We start from the raw sequence: 20514 nt of genomic DNA, 5'->3' as shown, positions 1-20514 counted from the left end.
ATTGATGTCACCCCATTAAAATAAAAATTTATTTATAAAAATAAAAAGAAAACCAGATAGAAGGTGACAGAGGACAATTTGACTTTGGGTAACGGGTATGCAACATAATTGAATGACACGATAACCTGGAGATGTTTTCTTTGAACATATGTACCCTGATTCATTAATGTCACCCCATTAAAATGAATAAAAATTTATATATTAAAAAAAAATAAGATGTCAACTGAGCCTGACCAGTGGTGGCACAGTGGATAAAGCATCAACCTGGAATGTTGAGGTTGCTAACTATAAACCCCAAGGTCACTGGTTAGAGTGCAGGCGCATCAGTACCAGGTCTCTGGATTGAGTTCAGGAATCATCCACATGATCCCAAACTCACCAGCTTAAGCCCAAAAGTCACTGGCATGAAAAGCTCAATGGCGCTGGTTCTAGCAAAGGGACACTGGCATGGCCCTGGTCAAGTTACATACAAGAAGCTCAATGTACAACTGAAGTGAAGGCAACTATAAACTGATGCTTCTCACCTTCTCTCTCCCTTCCTGTCTCTCTCTTTCTCAAGAAAAGAAAGGGAGGGAGGGAGGAAGAAAGAGAAAAAGAAAAGAAAGAGAGGCCCTGGCCGGTTGGCTCAGCGGTAGAGCGTCGGCCTAGCGTGCGGAGGACCCGGGTTCGATTCCCGGCCAGGGCACATAGGAGAAGCGCCCGTTTGCTTCTCCACCCCTCCGCCGCGCTTTCCTCTCTGTCTCTCTCTTCCCCTCCCGCAGCCAAGGCTCCATTGGAGCAAAGATGGCCCGGGCGCTGGGCATGGCTCTGTGGCCTCTGCCTCAGGCGCTAGAGTGGCTCTGGTTGCAATATGGCGACGCCCAGGATGGGCAGAGCATCCCCCCCTGGGGGGCAGAGCACCGCCCCTGGTGGGCGTGCCGGGTGGATCCCGGTCGGGCGCATGCGGGAGTCTGTCTGACTGTCTCTCCCTGTTTCCAGCTTCAGAAAAATGAAAAAAAAAAAAAAAAAAAAAAAGAAAGAGAGAGAAAGAGAGAGAGAGAGAGAGAGAGAAAGAGAGAAAGAGAGAAAGAAAGAAAGAAAGAAAGAAAGAAAGAAAGAAAGAAAGAGAAAAGAAAAGAAAAAAGAAAACACAAGAAAAGATACTGAGAAGATGGGAGACCTGAGAAATCCACCTTGTCCACCGTACTAAGTTAAGGGTTTCACAGGGAGGGAAGAAGTATGCTGAAGCACTGGTGGGGCATGTTTTAAGTGGAGAACTTTGAAACTTGGCCATTTATGGTAAAGGGGCATACACTGGATCTTCCTGGACAACAAACCCTTGGCTTCTGAAAGGGTTTTGGTGTTCAAGTTCAGGTTATGTCCAGGTCCTTTGGTTCTGTGTGCTTGTGGGAAACAGGGGTAGACTTTGGTTTCAGGTGCGGCTGGAGGTCAAATTTCTCTCCTCTGTGTATGCCCCATCTGCATGACTTGGGGTTTTGGTCTGTTGTCTCTGAAAAGACTTAGTATTTCCTTAAATACTACAGGATAGGGCCATGTCTGAGCTGATTCTGTGGTTACAAAAGGAGAAGGTCTCAGCCTTGCATTCACATGGGAAGGACCAAATACAGTATTTTAGGCTCTGGGGCCTCTCACCACCTTAGACAAATGACTTATCTTTTGAGCTACTGTTTCCCCATCTGTGAAAAGCACTCATAATAGTCACATTGCAGGGAATGTGAATAAACTATCTAGCACTTGGTGAGTCTCCCTAAATGGAAACAACAGCTGCAGAAGCTTTTCACCTCTGATCGTTTTCACTTCCTTTGTCCTGTCTTCACAATCACCTGATGTAAGTGGGTATGACTCCACAGAGAATTGTGGCTGTGGATTCTAAGGGACTGTCATCCTCCTTGGGCATCTCTCTTGCCTTTTTTCCCCTTAAAGGTGTGAACGCTCATCAACTTTAACAAAATCCATTTGGCACCAGTTCACAAGACAGAGAGGGGAGCTGAACACAGACAGCAGAGGGGAAGGAAGTGTGGGCTCAACTATTTCTTGGCTGCCATAGCTTCCAGGAACAAAAAATACTAGCATATCTGCCCCGAAACTTTGCTCTGAAATGTCAGACACAAAATGAAAGAAAAGGAAAGAAGAAAGAAGGAGAGGAAGAGAGGAAGTAAAGGAAGAAAAGAAAAGAAAAGAAAAGAAAAGAGAAAAGAAAAAAAAAAAAGAAAAAGAAAGGTCAGATACAGAGTATCTGGAATGGACCCTCTTGAGACAACTGACTCCACCTGATACAATGCTGGGCAACTTTTATTTTTCATTATTATTATTTTTTATAGATTGATTTTTAGAGAGAGAGGAAGGGAGGGGGGGAGAGAGACAGAGAGAGAGAGACAGAGAAAGAGAGACATTGATTTATTGTTCTACATATTTATACATTCATTGGTTGATTCTTGTATGTGCTCTGACCAGGGACTGAACCTGCAACCTTGGCTTATCACAGTGGTCGGCAAACTCATTAGTCAACAGAGCCAAATATCAACAATACAAAGATTGAAATTTCTTTTTAGACCCAAATTTTTTAAACTTAAACTATATAGGTAGGTACATTCCTTATCGAGTAGCGCCCGCATGTGGTATTTTGTGAAAGAGCCACACTCAAGGGCCAAAGAGCCTCATGTGACTCACAAGCCGCAGTTTGCCGACCACTTGCCTATCAGAATGATGCTCTAACCAACTGAGCTACCTGGCGAAGACCAACTTTTATAAAGACTGAGGAAGGCTTGCATATATATATATATATATATATTTAATTTGATAGAGAGAGGATGTGAGAGAGAGCAGACAGAAACATCAGTCTGTTCCTGTATGTGCCCTAACTGGGGACTGAACCCACAACCTCTGTGTATCAGGACAATGCTCCAACTAGCTGAGCTGCCCAACCAGGGTAGCCTTGCATATTTTGATTTGGAATGATGTTAAGAAGGGAAAGTCCCCTATCATATTTTGGGGGTTGGAGGCCACTTAAAAAACTCATACCAGTGGTTGCTCAAGGGGAAGATGTGGGAGAGACTTACTCTGCATTGCTTATACCTTTATGCCATTTGAAATGTATGCTGTAAGCCTAAAATCTCTATTTGAAAATAAATAAAATATACTTGAAAAACAAGTCAACCAATATATTGTCTTTGTCATTCAAAGGTGTCTCTTTTATTACAAACTCTGCCAGCACAGAAAGAATTCAGGCAGTTTGGAAGGCACTTCATTTTCAGGATTTATTGCAAGACAGTAAAAATTAACCAAAATACATGAACTGCTCTGGTTTTTCCGAGCTGCAGCCTGGCAGGATGGGTGTGCCAGGGAGCTGGGTTAGGGGACCCTCTCCCATTGTAGAGTGTTTCCTGGGTGCCAGATGCTTTACAACAACTCTTTTCTCCCCTCACAACTTTAAGGGAGATACTACTAATCTCTCAGTGTGACATATGAGGAAAGTGAGTAAGTGGCAATGGATGAATTTAAAGCAAGTTTTGGCAGCTTCTAAAGCCCAAGTTCAAGAAACAAAATGCCACTGTCTCTGGTCTGTGTTGATTTCCTCTACTTCTCCTCGGATCTGGAATAAGTCTTGTCTCCTCTGAGGGGTGAAGGAAGAGAAGCAGGAGCCATAGGATTGGAGACCTGGCCACAGCCAAGGGCTGATGCTTCAGGAAACAGCAAATGGGGATTTTGGGAAAAGAACTGAGACAGCTCTGTAAGGCAACCCTTTGCCCCGACCCCAGGCTAAATCAGCACATTGCTTTATGAACTACTGCTTTCAGTAAACATGTGTTGAATGCCAAGCACAGGAATAAAGTGATAAGTTGAAATAGAGAAAAGAAAGATTTTTTTTATCAAATAGGTAAGTTAAAGGCTCTTAGCAAAAGTAACTTCACTTAATTTCCCTCCTTAACTTAAACTAAAACTTTTCCCACTATTATGGTGTCCAGGATAGGTTGTAAATCCTAGAATGTTTAGGAATACTTTTTGTTAGATAAGCAAACCATTTATCACTACTCTAGTCTTAGTGTGTAGAAATGTTTTTTTCTTTTAATAGATCCTATAAACGTTGTAACAAGACAGTAAAATTCAATGAGCTTGTTAGTAAGATTAATGACTTTTGTGCCATGCTCCCCCTCCTTCCCACCCCAACCAGTATGTGATTTTGTCTTTAAAAGCTGGCCCAAACTGTGTTCAGGGCCCCTTGATTTGAAGACTCAGGTCTCTGTGCAACTGCTGGCTTTAAAATAAAGACTCCTTAATTTGGTTACTTAATTGTGTGGCAAGATGTCTGTTTCTCACTGTTCTGATACAACAAAGCTAACACAGACAAGGCCCCATCCTCACAGGACTTACAGTCAAGATTTAAATATATATATATATATATATTAAATATATGTATATTTTTAAGACTTTATTCATTTTAGAGTAGAGAGAGAAGGGGGGAGGAGCAGAAAGTATTAACTCCCATATGTGGTCACCTGGCAAGCCCAGGGTTTTGAACCCACAACGTCAGCGTTCCAGGTCAATACTTTTATCCACTGTGCCACCACAGGTCAGGCACATTCAAGATTTGGGAGCCCCAGCCTCTTGCCAGGTACATCCTGACTCATACCACACAATTGGAGGTAATGAGCAGTGTGGAGGGCACCAGGTAGTCACATGGCCCAGTCCACCACTTGTAACTGTGGGATTTGGGGCAACCAAACGGGGATGATCATAATGATAACTACCTTAGGATTGTGTGAGTTCCATGAGATAACATGGGTAAAGCTTTTTTGCGTAGTGGCTGTAACTGAATCAATGTACACGTGGTAAATACTAGCTATTACTTTTAAATACAAGCACTGTGTTTCATGAAAACAGAGCCCTATCTTGTTTTTCGAGTCCCCAGTATCTAACACATAATAGGGGCTTGTCAATGCAAGAAATGTTCAGACCTGTAGAGAATTATTTATGTTTATTTCAGTCAATTGCCGGGAAGCAAAATCTAAAGGGATTGAGAAAATGCTCTGGAAAATGGCAGTTTACCACTTATTTTATACATCAGAATTAAAGGGAAGTCATAAAGGGATTACATGAAATTTACTGGTGATAGATTAGGGAGGCAGGAGAAAGCAAAGCGGGGAAATCTCTGGGATTGAATAAAAAGTAAGAGGAATAGACACCTACTTCTTTTACCTAAGTGGGTGCAGGATAATTAACTGTTAATAATTAGCATGATAACAGCAATGAGGGCATTTGTGATCTCTGCTCTGGCTGGTCATGTGCTTTGAGGGGGTCCTGAAAAAAGGATATTACTTTGCTATTCCAAAGGTGTGTTACGCAACAAAGATATCAGACAGGTTCAGAAAAGGTAAAGACTGACCTTTATCAGGGAAAAATGCTGACCTAGGACATAAGTACCTGCCATGAACTATTTTTAGTTATAAAATTTTAATTTTAGACCATCCTATGTGGTTACTAGGTCTCTGAGTTTGTAAGGCCATCAAGCAGGGCTCCCCTGAGCTTGTCAGGTTTGGTATACGGCGCCTTTTTCATCCACAGGCTCAGAAAGTATTAAATGAAGGAATGCACAGATAATACTTGGCTTACATTTGTAAATAGAACCAGCTGGATCTTTTTATGTCAACCCAGACAAAACACTTACTATATGCTGAGAGCCATTGGCAGCATTGCTGTCCTTAGGTAGTGCTTGACACAGGAGATGCTTAGCAGAAAAGATGATAGCTATAAATCCGTTGAATGGATGCATACATTCATTAGAGAATTGCCAGGAAGCCCGAACAACATGCCGAGTCCCTACCCTATGCAGGCATTTGCACACGCGACTTTCTCTGAAGTCGGCACCAGAGGGCACTGAGCTGTGGATCTAAGCAGATCAGGATTCACGTCTAGTCTTTAAGACTCCGCGCGGTGACGACATATCCGCGCCTCGCTGTCACGATCCGGGGCGGAGCAGAGGGAAGCCAAACATAAACACCCCAGGAGTTTCCCGGGCCGGCTTGGGCTTCTGGAGGGGCGCTCTGGTCCTTAGCGGACTCTTGCAGCAAACCGGAGTCGGGGAGGCGCCAGGCTAGTCCCACGGAGAGCGGGCAGGCGGAAGGCCACCGCAGAACCGCTGTTTCCGGGAGCAGGCTCGGTCGGCCGCGCAGGTGACGGAGCACGCGCGACCCAGGCCGCACGCGCAAGGCGGGAGCGACGGCGGGAACGACGTCGGGCGGCGCGGGACGGCCTGAGGTACCTCCCTGCCCCGGGGACGTGGCGGGCGAAGAGGCCCGGTCGCGAAACTCGCTGGGCTTCTGTACAAACCGGGCGTGGAAGCAGAGGGTGGATGAGAGGACCGAGTGGCACCGCGTGTGCTGAGCGCATGCGCCGGGCCTCAGGTGGACGCTAAAGACATAACTGCTTTTGTCGAAGAAAGTTGAAAAAGATGTAATTGCCCAACAGTAAGGGGCTAAGCTTTTAAAAAATCATTGATTTAGTTCAGACGTTATATATTGAATGCCTACCGTTTGTGATACCTAGCTTTAAGTTCTTGGGAAACTGAACAAGACAGATCTCTGTTTCTTGTGGAGTGTATGGGGGCGGGGGAAATACAAATAAAAAGCGAATTACATAGTTATGCTAGAGTGGGAAGTGCTATGAGAAAAGAGGGCAGGTGCAAGGAGGGTGAGAAAAGAGGAGAGTAGATGCATGCCGTTATAAATGTCCACTGGACCAGATGGAGGGGTGAGGTTTGAGCAAAGCTATGAAGGCGAGGAGTGAGTCATGTGGCTCCCTGGAGGAAGAGTGTACCCGACCTGCGGGAACGCTAGGAGCGAGGTCCATAGGCAGGAGGGAAACTGTTGTGTGAAAAAGGGCTAGGAGGACTGTGGGCTGGAAGGGATTGAGTAGGAGGAAATGGTTGGACCTGAGGGACTTTGGTTTACTGTGAGTGAAACATTCTGTAGATTTGACCGTAAGTCTGTTCCTGTATGTGCCCTGACCAGGGGGTGGAACCGGCAACCTCTGCATTTCAGGAGGATGCTGTAACCAACTGAGCTATCCGGACAGAGCTTGGGTAGGTTTTTTGTTTTGTTTTGTTTTGTTTTTACAGAGACAGAGTCAGACAGAGCGATAGATAGGGACAGACAGACAGGAACGGAGAGAGATGAAAAGCATCAAACATTAGTTTTTTGTTGTGACACCTTAGTTGTTCATTGATTGCTCTCTCATATGTGCCTTGACTGTGGGGCTACAGCAGACCGAGTAACCCCTTGCTGGAGCCAGCGACCATGGGTCCAAGCTGGTGAGCTTTGCTCAAACCAGATGAGCCCATGCTCAAGCTGGTGACCTCGGGGTCTCGAACCTGGGTCCTCCACATCCCAGTCCAACGCTCTATCCACTGCGCCACCACCTGGTCAGGCATTGGGTAGGTTTTAATAAGGCTCACTCTGGCTGCAGTAGAGGCTCTTTTGAGGAGAAACAGGAAAGGCTATTACTAATAAACGAGTTAAAGAACATCCCTGCAGCCATCAGAAAGGCTAACTTCAAAGGTGATGATGGTAGTGACTATGGAAGCTCTCAAATTTTGTGGCCAGTCTGGTGCATAGGGACTTCCCAGGCATCAACCTTTTAACTCTCAGGACAGCCTGTAGAGGGTGGTGTTGTCACTAACCCTGAAGCTCAGGTCTGTCCAGTCAGAGGTGACTGGACTACTCAATACTTGCTCCTTGTCTATTTTTTTTTTTTAGTGTACTTTATTGGCATTAGGTACACTCATGTTGTACAACTATCACCACTATCCATTTCCAGAATACAGGGCATCCTTGGGTTATGACACAGTTCCATCCCTATAATAGTGACATAACCCAAATTTTGGTGTAAGTCAAAACACACCCTAGCCTAAGTTACTTACCTATCCTAACACAATTGTAACATTATAATCTAGAACATAAAAATACAAATAAGCCATAGAAAAAGGAAAAGGACATAAATATACTGTACTGTATACTATACAGTAGTAACAGAAAAAAATGACAAAAATATAAGTGTAAAAAAAATTCCTTACCTTTATTCCTGTGATTGGCTTGCACAGTGGAAGGGGCGTTTCAAGGTGGGAGAGAGTGACCTATTGAGATGAAGAAGCTGGAAAGGCAGGAGAACCCGTAGAAGGTGCTGGAGATACTGGGTCAGGTGAAATCAGGATTGCCTAAGAAACATGCAGAAGAGGCTGGAGATAATTCTACCTGTGCGACGGGTGTTTCATCTCAGGAGGCAGCTGATGTAGAGGATACAGGTTCTGTTGCAGTCCTCTCTACCTTAAAGAATTGTTCCAGGCTAGTCTGGAAGGTTGATGACTTCTCCAAAATTTGCCTATAGCATTGCAAGGCATCCATAAGAGCTGAAACACATCAATTTTTTTGTTTTTATGGGAGTGAGCATTGTAAACTTAAAACATCGTATGTAGAAATTTTCAGTAACCCGAGGACCCCCTGTACTCCTTAAGTCTTTTTTTTTTTTAATTCTTTTTGTGTGTGTGTGTGTTTTTAATTTATTTGTTTTTTACGGAGACTGAGAGTGAGTCAGAGAGAGGGATAGACAGACAGGAACAGAGAGAGATGAGAAGCATCAATCATCAGTTTTTTGTTGCGACACCTTAGTTGTTCATTGATTGCTTTCTCATATGTGCCTTGACCGCGGGCCCCCAGCAGACCAAGTAACCCCTTCCTGGAGCCAGCGATCTTGGGTTCAAGCTGGTGGGCTTTTTGCTCAAACCAGATGAGCCCGCGCTCAAGCTGGCGACCTCGGGGTCTCGAACCCGGGTCCTCTGCATCCCAATCCGATGCTCTATCCACTGCGCCACCACCTGGTCAGGCCTTAACTCTTCATTGTTATTGCCATCCTAAGCCCCAGGCCCAATTCATTCCCCTACCTCAGGCAGCCAACTCCATTGAGGCAGTCAGTAACGCTTAAAAAGCACCTATCATGTGCCAAGCAATGAATGAAATAATTGAGGGTTCCATTCTCCCTCCCCTTCTAGTCAGGGGAGATGTGACTGGGAAAGAAGCACCAAGTAACCATTGCTGTGGTCCTCAAACCAAAGATACTCTTTTTTTTTTTTTTTTCCCCCATTTTTCTGAAGCTGGAAACAGGGAGAGACAGTGAGACAGACTCCCGCATGCGCCCGACCGGGATCCACCCGGCACGCCCACCAGGGGCAACGCTCTGCCCACCAGGGGGCGATGCTCTGCCCCTCCGGGGCGTCGCTATGTTGCGACCAGAGCCACTCTAGTGCCTGGGGCAGAGGCCACAGAGCCATCCCCAGCGCCTGGGCCATCTTTGCTCCAATGGAGCCTTGGCTGCGGGAGGGGAAGAGAGAGAGAGGAAAGCACGACGGAGGGGTGGAGAAGCAAATGGGCGCTTCTCCTGTGTGCCCTGGCCGGGAATCGAACCCGGGTCCTCCGCACGCTAGGCCGACGCTCTACCGCTGAGCCAACCGGCCAGGGCCCAAAGATACTCTTAACCGTGTAAGCCAGGCATCCCCAAACTGCGGCCCCCTGAGGCCATTTATCTGGCCCCCACCGCACTTCCCGAAGGGGCACCTCTTTCATTGGTGGTCAGTGAGAGGAGCACTGTATGTAGCGGCCCTCCAACAGTCTGAGGGACAATGAACTGGCCCCTGTGTAAAAAGTTTGGGGACCCCTGAGTAGGCCTAACACTTCCACCACTCATTCAATCATATATTCAGTAAGTGTTGAATACCAGCTGTGTAGTAGAAACATGAGTGAATACTCATGTTTGTCGACTGGATAGTTAAATGTAGCTCCTTGACCCTGACTTCTCATTTTCTCCAGTGGTCATCATTTAGGAGTGGTTGGAACTGGGCTTGACCCACAGAGGTTTTTGCAAATGCTAGTGTGTATAGCTTTCAATGTGTCCCTTGATTGGGCCACAGTTTCCTGGTCCCTTTAGTGGGGGAACCAAATATTAAACAAATAGAGAGTGTTAAGAAATTGCATAACAAAGGAACCTAATTTAGAACAGATGTCAAAGAAGGCCTCCCTGAAGAGATGGACCTGGAAGAGGTGAACTGGAAGCTAAAACTTTTTTTTATTAGTTTTAATGGGGTGACATTGATAAATCAGGGTACATATGTTCAGAGAAAACATCTCCAGATTATTTTGACATTTGATTATGTTGCATACCCCTCACTGGAAGCTAAAATTTGAAGGATGAGTAGGAGCTATCCAGAGGGAAGGTGAGGTGGGAGTGGAGCAAGGACGGGATTCTCTACAGCAAGGGTCGGGAAGCTGTTTGGCTGAGAGAGCCATAAATGCCACATATTTTAAAATGTAATTCCGTGAGAGCCATATAATGACCCGTGTATGTTACTCATTATCCAATGAAAATTTGGTGTTGTCCCAGAGGACAGCTGTGATTGGCTCCAGCCACCCGCAACCATGAACATGAGCAGTAGGAAATGAATGGATTGTAATACATGAGAATGTTTTATATTTTTAACATTTTTTTCATTAAAGATTTATCTACGAGCCAGATGCAGCCATCAAAAGAGCCACATCTGGCTCGCGAGCCATAGGTTCCCGACCCCTGCTTCTACAGGGAGATCAGCATGTTCTGAGTTCTAGAGTTTCAGATCTCTGAGAAATTGCATTGAGTTCCCATTCTAGGAATTCCTCTTCTCAAATCCCTTGCTGTTTAAGCTTAGTCTTTCATGGGGCTGCCAAATATACCTGTGTGACCTAGCTGCCAGACAGAGAATTTGCAGATCCAGCATAGGGGGGGACAACCGAACCTATCTGCCATCTTTCATTCTGTTCATGTTCTGTGTTGACTGAAGTAAACAAGAAGGGGGCCTTCAGATCCCATATTTACTTTTTTTTTTTTCAATTAAGAGGCTGACCAGGCCCTGGTCAGTTAATTTCAGTGGTAGAGTGTCGGCCTGGCGTGCAGGAGTCCCGGGTTCGATTCCCGGCCAGGGCACACAGGAGAAGCGCCCATCTGCTTCTCCACCCTCCCCCCCTCCTTCCTCTCTGTCTCTCTTTTCCTCTCCTGCAGCCAAGGCTCCATTGGAGTAAAGTTGGCCCAGGCGCTGAAGATGGCTCTGTGGCCTCTGCCTCAGGCACTAGAATGGCTCTGGTGGCAACAGAACAACACCCCAGATGGGCAGAGCATCGCCCCCTGGTGGACGTGCCGGGTGGATCCCGGTCGGGCGCATGCGGGAGTCTGTCTGACTGCCTCCCGTTTCCAACTTCAGAGAAATACAAAAAAAAAAAAAAAAGAGGCTGACCAGAGTGATATTGAGAGAGCGCAGGAATGGTTGGAATCTCAGTATACCCTTGGGCAATTATCTATTTTTGCCAAGCCTCAATGTCTTGTTCTTAAAAATAAGAATAATAATAGCTTTTACTTTACAGGATCATTTTGAAGATGTGACCTAAGGTATGTGAAGCATTTAGCATGGGTACTCAAGAAAAAATATTTGGTGAGATTATATTTTTAGAGTTTAAATAAGAATACAGGGGTCTGACATATAAAATATAGGAACTTCCTTTGTGTCTGCATGAGTAACATTAGTTTGACCGAAATTGGATGAGTTATTGTCCTTAGGAGTTCTTTAAGAAATCAAATAAGTCAAATTCTCATTTAAAGAGTGAAAAATAGTGTGTGCCTTGCTAATTTCTAGATCTCTTGACTCTTAACGTAGGTATAGTCAGCACTGGAAGAGATGCCAGCCCCAGCTGCCAGCTATGAAAGAATAATTTACAAAAATCCCTCTGAGCACCACTACATGAAAGTCTGCCTGTAAGTTCAACTCCGTAAGTTTGATTTTTAATTAAAAAAAAAAAATTTATGAATCTAAATAGCATGAAATTTAATAATTTTTATTTATTTATTTTTTTACAGAGAATTTCAAGATCATGGGGTTGGACTGAATGCTGCCCAGTTCAAACAGCTGGTTATTTCAGCCCTGAAGGACCTGTTTGGGGAGGTATGGAATCACTTGGTAGATTGAACACTTCTAAGATCTTTGTAATAAATAATGAAAAGCATTTTTCCAAACATTTTAAAACCTAAGTAAATAAATAAAATTTAAGACAAACAAATTTTAAAACTGTATTTGAAATTTTAAAAGCAGACTATTAGAAATGATGAATTTTTGGCAGGTGTGTTTAATATGCCGTTTTTGACAAAGATCTCGTTAGACAAATGTTTATTTTAGTGCGGTGCCACTACACAAAGTATGGTTTAGACCAGTGGTAGTCAACCTGGTCCCTACCACCCACTAGTGGGCGTTCCAGCTTTCCTGGTGGGCGGTAGCGGAGCAACCAAAGTATAAATAAAAAAATAGATTTAAGTATAGTAAGTTGTTTTATAAAGATTTATTCTGCCATAATTACTTGGTAAGTAATTATTATTATATGCTTTCACTTGCTGTAACTCTGCTTTATAATTTTTTTTTTTTTTTTTTTTTTTTTTTTTTTTCATTTTTCTGAAGCTGGAAACAGGGAGAGACAGTCAGACAGACTCCCGCATGCGCCCGACCGGGATCCACCCGGCACGCCCACCAGGGGCGGTGCTCTGCCCATCCTGGGCGTGGCCATATTGCGACCAGAGCCACTCTAGCGCCTGAGGCAGAGGCCACAGAGCCATGCCCAGCGCCCGGGCCATCCCTGCTCCAATGGAGCCTTGGCTGCGGGAGGGGAAGAGAGAGAGAGGAAAGCGCGGCGGAGGGGTGGAGAAGCAAATGGGCGCTTCTCCTATGTGCCCTGGCCAGGAATCGATCCCGGGTCCTCCGCACGCTAGGCCGAAGCTCTACCGCTGAGCCAACCGGCCAGGGCCAGCTTTATAAATTTTATAAAGTAAAGTTACTTCCCTACTTTATAAATCACCATTACTGTGGAACCAGTAGACAGAAAATTTTACTACTAACAGAGATTCAAAAGTGGGCAGTAGGTATAAAAAGGTTGACTACCCCTGGTCTAGACTGACAACCAGCCAGCTGTTCTTTCTGCCCATTTTGAAGATTTGTGGCTCACAGGAGAATGTAAATCAGCATACAACTTCCTTTACTGAGAAAGTCTTGTACACAAAACTGAGCTGAGCTAAACTGATATTACTGATTTACTTTCTGATGCAGCTCCTTATTTTATCACAGACCAGCACTTTGAGCAGTCCTGTTTTAGCATTCACTTGAAAATTAAGTAGAGTTTTGAGAGAGAACTAATATAGATGACTTTCAGGAAATTCTTTTTCTTTTTTTTTTTTTTTTGTGACAGAGAAAGGCAGAGGGACAGATAGGGACAGACAGACAGGAAGGGAGAGAAATGAGAAGCATCAATTCTTTGTTGCAGCATCTTAGTTGTTCATTGATTGCTTTCTCATATGTGCCTTGACCAGGGGGCTATAGCAGAGTGAGTGACCCCTTGCTCAAGCCAGCGATCATGGAGTCATGTCTATGATCCCACACTCAAGCCAGTGACCCCGCACTCAAGTTGGCGAGCCCGTGCTCAAGACAGCAACCTCAGGGTTTTGACCCTGGGTACTCTGCATCCCAGTCCAATGCTCTATCCACTGTGCCACTGCCTGGTCTGGCGGGAAATTATTATTATTATTTGGGGGGGGGCATAGACAGGGAGAGTCTGATAGAGGGACAGATAGGGACAGACAGACAGGAAGGGAGAGAGAGGAGAAACATCAATTCTTCGTTGCAGTTCCTTAGTTGTTCATTGATTGATTTCTCATATGTGCCTTGACTGGGGGGGCTACAGCAGACCGAGAGACCCCTTGCTTGAGCCAGCAAACTTGGGCTCAAGCTGGTGAGTCTTGCTCAAACCAGATGAGCCTTTGTTGAAGCTGGCGACCTCGGGGTCTCATACCTGGGTCTTCCGCATCGCAGTCTGACGCTCTGTCCACTGCGCCACTGCCTGGTCAGGTGGGAAATTATTTCTTGATTCATATAGTCTATCAAATCAAAATCTACTAAGCATATCCTCAAACTTAAAAACTTTTATTCCACAAAAGATTCAGTTAAGAGAATGAAAAGACAAATTACAGACTGAGGGAAAATATTTGCAAACCACATATCTGACAAAGGACTAATGTTAATATCTAGAATATATAAAGAATTCTCAAAACTCAAACAATGGAATTAAGACCAAACAATACAATAACAAAATGGGTAAAAGATATCAATAGACATTTCAAGGGAAAGGATGTACAGTTGGCAAAGCAGCACACTAGTGAAAAGATCTTCAACATCATTAGCCATTAGGGAAGTGCACATTAAAAACACAAGATATAGCCTGACCAGGCAGTGGTGCAGTGGATATAGCATCCAACTGGGATGCAGAGGACTCAGGTTCGAAACCTTGAGGTCCAGTGTGGGGTCACTGGATTGAGCGTGGACATCATCCCATGGTTGCTAGCTTGAGCCCAAAGTTCGCAGGCTTGAGTCCAGGGTCGCTGGCTTTAGCAAGGGGTCACTGGCTTAGCTGGAGCTCCCCATTCAAGGCACATAGGAGAATGCAATTAATGAACAACTAAGATGTTTCAAGGAAAGAATTGATGTTTCTCATCTCTCTTCTTCCTGTCTGTCTGTCTCTATCTGTCTCTTTGTGTCAATTTCAAAAAAAATTAAATAAAATAAAAAAACAAGCTATCACTTCACACCTAGCAGAATGACAAAAAATAGTGGTAACACTATTTTTGGCAAGGATGTGGAGAAACTGAATTACTTATACGTCAGTGGTGGGAATGTAAAGGCGAACAGCCTCTTTGGAACAGTTTGGCAGTTTCTTTTTCTTTCTCAAATTGTAGCAAAAGTTTATTTAGAAAGTCACAGAGGTACGAAAAGTGAGCCAACTGGGTGTGGACTCAGGAAACAAGTTACAGTGGCAAAGCAGGGCCACTGAAGCTTGGGAACAAAGTACACTCGAAAAGAAGATTTGAGCAGATATATGCTCTTGGCAGTTTCTTAAACAGACTAAATGTATACCTGCCATACAACCCAGCATATACACACCTGAGCATTTATCCTAGAGAAATAAAAACTAAAGGTTCACCCAGAAACTAGTGTGTGCATTTTCATAGCAGCTTTATTAGTGAGAGCCCCAAAGTAGAAATAAGCCAGATGTCTTTCAATGCATGAATAAACTATAATGCATTCATACCATGGAACAAACTCAATAATGAAAAGGAACAAACTATTGATACACACAACAACTTGACTGTATCTCCAGACAATTATGCTATGTGAAAAAACCAATCCCAAATGGCAATGTACTGGGTGATTTCATTTATATAATGCTCTTGAAATAACATAATTATATAATCTAAAAAAAAATTAGTAGTTGCTTGAGGTTAAGGGTGTGGGGGGAGGAGTAGATGAGGCTACACAGGGATAGAAGGAGAAAGCCTGTGGTGGTAGTATACCGTATTTCCCTGTGTATAAGATTTTCGAAAAATTTGGGGTCTAAAAACTGCATCTTATACACTGGTTGTGGCATTTCAAATGCCATATGGAACTGAGGATGAAGCAATATATGAAGACTGATTAGTCATCAGACACAGAGGAGGACAAGCTAGTGGATGGGAATTTTGACAGTGATGAGGTGTTGTATGATTTTTTTTTTTTTTACAGCGACAGAGAGAGAGTCAGAGAGAGGGATAAATAGGGATAGACAGACAGGAATGGAGAGAGATGAGAAGCAGCAATCATCATTTTTCGTTGTGACACCTTAGCTGTTCACTGATTGCTTTCTCATATGTGCCTTGACCGCCGGCCTTCAGCAGACCGAGTAACCCCTTGCTCTAGCCAGCGACCTTGGGTCCAAGCTGGTGAGCTTTTGCTCAAACCAGATGAACCATCCCAGTCCTACGCTCTATCCACTGCACCACCGCCTGGTCAGGTGGTGTTGTATGAATTTTATGATGAATAAAACTTGAGTTCAATAACTTTATGTAATACATGTTTTTTTCAAATTTTGGGCCCCAAAATCAAGGTGCATCTTGTACATGGGAGTGTCTTATATGTGGGGAAATACGGGCAGTTATTTATCTTGATCAGAGGTTACATAAAGCTACCTATGTGATAAAATTGCATAGAACTATGCAGGTACACACACAAACAATATGAATGCATGTGTAACTGGTAAAATCTGAACAAACTCTGGTTTATCAATTTCAGTTTCCTGGTTTTGATATCATACTATGCTTATACAAGGTGTTAACATTGAGGGAGGCTGGGTAAAGGATGCATGGAACTTTGTATATTTCTTTACAATCCAGGACTCTAATTTTTGAAAATCAAAAGTTGAAAAAAATAACTTGGGGTGGTAAATACATAATAGAGTGTACAGAAAACTATACACATGAAACCTATATAATTTTATTAACAATGTCACCTTAATAAAAATAAAATAATGTTTTTTTTAAGTTTAAGAAAAAAAATCTGAGCATCTTCTCTATGTCAGGTATAAAACCTGGCTCCTGGGGCTATACTATAAACAAGCAGACATTCCTCTTATCATGTGGACTAATGGTCTTGGTTAAGTTTAGTAGGCAACCATGTTGAACAATTAATGGCGAGAGCCCTGATTGTATAGCTTGATTGGTTAGATCATTAGCCTGATGTGCAAAGGTTGCCAGTTTTGATCACTGGTCAGGGCACATACAGAAACAGATCAATGTTCCTCTCTCTCTCTCTCTCTCTCTCTCTCTCTCTGAAATCAATAAATAAAAATATATTTTAAAAAGATTTTATTTATTGATTTTACAGAGAGAGGAGAGAGAGTGGGGTGGAGGAGTGAGAAGTATCAACTCATAGCTGCTTCACTTCAGTTGTTCATGGATTGCTCTTTGTATGTGCCTTGACCTGGAAAGCCTAGGGTTTCAAACTACAAACTCAACATTCCAGGTTGATGCTTTATCCACTGTGCCACCACAGGTCAGGCAATAGAAAATATTTTTTAAAAAATTAATGGCAAGAATGATGAGTATTATGACAGAGGAAATATATGGGGCCTATATGTGAGAGAGCATAATAAGTGATTGAGCTTAATCTTAGGGATCTAGGAAGGAACAATTTATTTTTATTTATTTTTTTGGTAGAGAGAGAGAGAGAGAGACAGACAAACAGGAAGAGAGAGAGATGAGAAGCATCAGTTCTTTGTTGCAGCACCCTAGTTGTTCATTGTTTGCTTTCTCATATTGCCTTGACAGGGGGGCTCCAGCAGAGTGAGTGACCCCTTGCTCAAGCCAGCGACCTTTGTTCAAGCCAGCGACCATGGGGTCATGTCTATGATCGCTTATGCCAGCGATCCCGCACTCAAGCTGGTAAGCTGCTCTCAAGCTGGATGAGCCCATGCTCAAGCTGGTGACCTCGGGGTTTTGAACCTGGTTCCTCAGTGTCCCAGTCCCACACTCTATCCACTGTGCCACCGCCTGGTCAGGCAGAAGGAGCAATTTAAATGAAGACATAAAGGGTGAAGAGGCTTTAGCAATGTGAAAAGTTATAGGAAGAACATTCTAGGCAGGGGAGAGTTGTAATAACAGGCCCAGTACTATAGCACCGTTAAATAAAATACTGTTCTTTTTGCCTTGGCCAGGTAGCTCGGTTGATTATTGTCCCAAAGCGCTGAGGTTGCTGGTTTGATCCCCAGTCAGGGCACATATTGGAACAGATATATGTTCCTGTCTCTCTCTTTCTCTTTCTCCTTTCCCTTTTTCCTCTCTCTCTAAAATCAATCAATATATAAAAATTTTTAAAAATACTGTTTTATTGGGGGAGAAAAGCACTTGACATGATTAGAGATCTAGATTGATGTTATTAGAGATCTAGATGGATGAAGATAATAGTCTGATAATAGCATTATTTTATACTTAGGTTGGTGCTGCCTTACCCTTGGACATCCTAACCTATGAAGAGAAGACCTTGTCGGCCATTTTGAGAATATGTAACAGGTATGACAGAGCACTTCTAGAGCGAAGAGATGGATGGGGAAATACATCAAAAATGCTCTCTTCTGATAATAAGAGCTTTGTCATTGTGAACTCTGATTCATTTTTGGAAGTTTAACTGGGGAGAACATGGACATTCATCTAGCAGGAGCTTACACCCTAGAGAGCAAAACTTGTGATTTGCTTACAACTGTAGTGTTTCCCAGTTGATGGTCATGGCTGTAAACACAGAAATACATATTTTATCTCTGGCTGGTTGGCTCTGTATGAACAGCGTCAGCCTGGCAATTGGAGATCCTGGGTTCAGTTCCCAGTCAGGGCACACAACAGAAGCAACCATCTGTTTCTCTCCCCCACTCTCTTCTACTTCTCTCCCTCTTCCTCTCCCACAGCCAGTGGCTCGATTGGTTTTAGCGTCAGCCCTGGGCACTGAGGATAGCTCAGTTGATTTGAGTATCAGCCCCAAATGGGGGTTGCCAGGTGGATCCTGGTTGGGAGCATGCCGAAGTCTGTCTCTTTATTTCCCCTCCTCTCACTTAAAAAAAAAAAAGAAATATGTATTTTATAAACATTTCTAATTGAGGTTCATTTTATTCTTTGGCTATGGTATATTATGCTTTAAAGTTTTCTCACGTAAATTAGGTTTTCTAGACCATCACAAACACAAGTAATAGAGAAATGTTGCAGGACATACCTTTCTTTATACTTTCTTGATATTTCTGCAGTGGTCTTGTCAAATTGTGGAGTGCTTTGACCCTGTTAGGATCCTACAAAGGCAAGAAATGTGCTTTCAGAGTGATTCAGGTAAAGATGATATTTCAAACAAGGCTGAGTAGGGGATCAAACTGCTTTTTAATTTTTGTTCCATTTCTGTGCTTGCATAAATCTAGTTTGGTTAACATCATCCAGATAGAGGGAAAAATTCAGGGCTTCATTGCTTCTGGAAACATGAGTCAAAGCACTTAGATTTTAGATTGTATGGGAGGAGTTTGGGTATAAATCTTGGAACCCTTGTGGAAAAGTCTTAATTTTTCCTTTGTTGCATAATTCCTAGTGCTTTATGTATTGGAACGCTCTTTCTAAGCTTATCATGACCACTTGTTTGTCTAAGGCTACCTCTCAGGATGCTCATTCAAATGCTACTGTATCAGCTTGGCTTATCCTAGAAAACTGGGCATATTTCTGCATTGCCTTGTGTTTCAGAGTGATTTCTCTTGATATTGTGTTAACTTTTCTTTCTCTTACAGGTTTCTCCCTTTCTCCTTTCATTATCTGGTAATAGTAGGGAACTAGTATTGGATTGAATAGTCTTCAATTTCAGAAACATTCCTCTGCTCTCCAAAGTACTTTTTGGTGCCAACATGTTTGAAGACTGAAGCAAGCTAAGAGCTCCTATTGATGGAATGTGAGGGTACTGAAGATGTTCCCAGTAATTTCCAGCCGTTGTCTTTGGTGGGGTAGGCTGAACAGGCAGCACTTTCAGCGTGTGCACATCAGAGTTGGAGACCGGGCTGAACTCAGCAGGGCTTTCACACAGAGGGATGTGGTTGCCTTCTCAGAATTAACAGGGGATGTCAATCCTTTGCATTTAAATGAAGATTTTGCAAAACATACCAAGTTTGGAAAGACAATTGTACATGGAGTTTTGATCAATGGACTTATTTCAGCTCTCCTGGGTACTAAAATGCCAGGGCCTGGCTGTGTATTTCTTTCCCAGGAAATTAACTTCCCAGCCCCTTTATATGTTGGAGAAGTTGTTTTAGCTTCTGCAGAAGTGAAAAGGGTGAAGCGGTTCATTGCTGTTATTGCTGTGTCGTGTTTTGTAAGAGAAAGTGAAAAAACTGTTATGGAAGGCTGGGTTAAAGTTATGGTCCCAGAAGATCCCAAATTCTAACATAGTGTTTTAAAGATGCAAGTTCAGGAGTAAGTATTAAATGTCAATGAAGAGTCTGAGGAAAATAGATTGCTGCTTTTCAACAAGGAGTAGTCAGCAGACCCAGCAGTGCATATCAGGGGAGTGGAGCAGGTGGGAAGGGGTCGCATGCCCACTTTCCAGTTTGGCCTTATGCTTCACACAGACTTGAGTGTATTTATCTGTCTAGGTTTGTAAAATTGGAAAAATATTAGGAAAGTTATCATTTAGCTAAAGGTTCTACTTTTAGGATTTCAAACCAAAAGGTTTGTGAAACCTACCTACCATATTTTTCGCTCCTAAGACGCACCTGACCATAAGACTCACCTAGGGTTTTAAGGAGGAAAATAAGAAAAAAAATATTCTGAACCAAATGGTGTGTTAAAATATTTAGTAAAATACTGTATTTTTTATTCCATAAGATACACATGCATTTTTCCCCTCCACTTTTGGGGCAAAAAAGTGTGTCTTATGGAGCAAAAAATATGGTATATCTGTATAGAATAAATTTCTCACTGAATTCATTGCTAGCTAGCATTTAATTATTGAAGGCAACAATAGAAGTTGGATCACCTTTGAACACCTGTCTTTTACCAGTAAATAAACTTAGATACTGTTCTTCA

At 43.2% G+C, this 20514-nt stretch overlaps 2 protein-coding genes across 14 annotated transcripts; both read left to right on the top strand.

Moving 5' to 3' along the window:
* Window positions 1-5980: 5980 nt before the first annotated feature.
* On the top strand, window positions 5981-19362 carry RPP14 (ribonuclease P/MRP subunit p14). 13 transcript variants are annotated; one of them, XM_066245156.1, is made up of 8 exons: window positions 5981-6255; window positions 7008-7078; window positions 11436-11460; window positions 11726-11823; window positions 11926-12010; window positions 17906-17982; window positions 18705-18783; window positions 19227-19362. In XM_066245156.1, the coding sequence occupies exons 4-8, from the start codon at window positions 11747-11749 to the stop codon at window positions 19281-19283; spliced, it is 375 nt and encodes a 124-aa protein (XP_066101253.1). In that variant the 5' UTR covers window positions 5981-6255; window positions 7008-7078; window positions 11436-11460; window positions 11726-11746; the 3' UTR covers window positions 19284-19362. The 13 variants fall into 13 exon arrangements, with proteins under 13 accessions (XP_066101253.1, XP_066101257.1, XP_066101262.1 ...); XM_066245164.1 differs by lacking the exon at window positions 5981-6255 and adding an exon at window positions 6263-6401; XM_066245161.1 differs by lacking the exon at window positions 5981-6255 and adding an exon at window positions 6264-6464.
* A 37-nt stretch (window positions 19363-19399) lies between these two features.
* HTD2 (hydroxyacyl-thioester dehydratase type 2) lies at window positions 19400-20514 on the top strand. Its single transcript, XM_066245153.1, has one exon. It carries the CDS (start codon window positions 19400-19402, stop codon window positions 19871-19873), a length of 474 nt encoding a protein of 157 aa, XP_066101250.1. The 3' UTR covers window positions 19874-20514.

This window comes from Saccopteryx bilineata, chromosome 10, assembly GCF_036850765.1.
Source record: "Saccopteryx bilineata isolate mSacBil1 chromosome 10, mSacBil1_pri_phased_curated, whole genome shotgun sequence".
NCBI classification, from domain to species: Eukaryota; Metazoa; Chordata; class Mammalia; order Chiroptera; family Emballonuridae; genus Saccopteryx; species Saccopteryx bilineata.
This window is presented reverse-complemented; position numbering and strand designations above follow the sequence as displayed.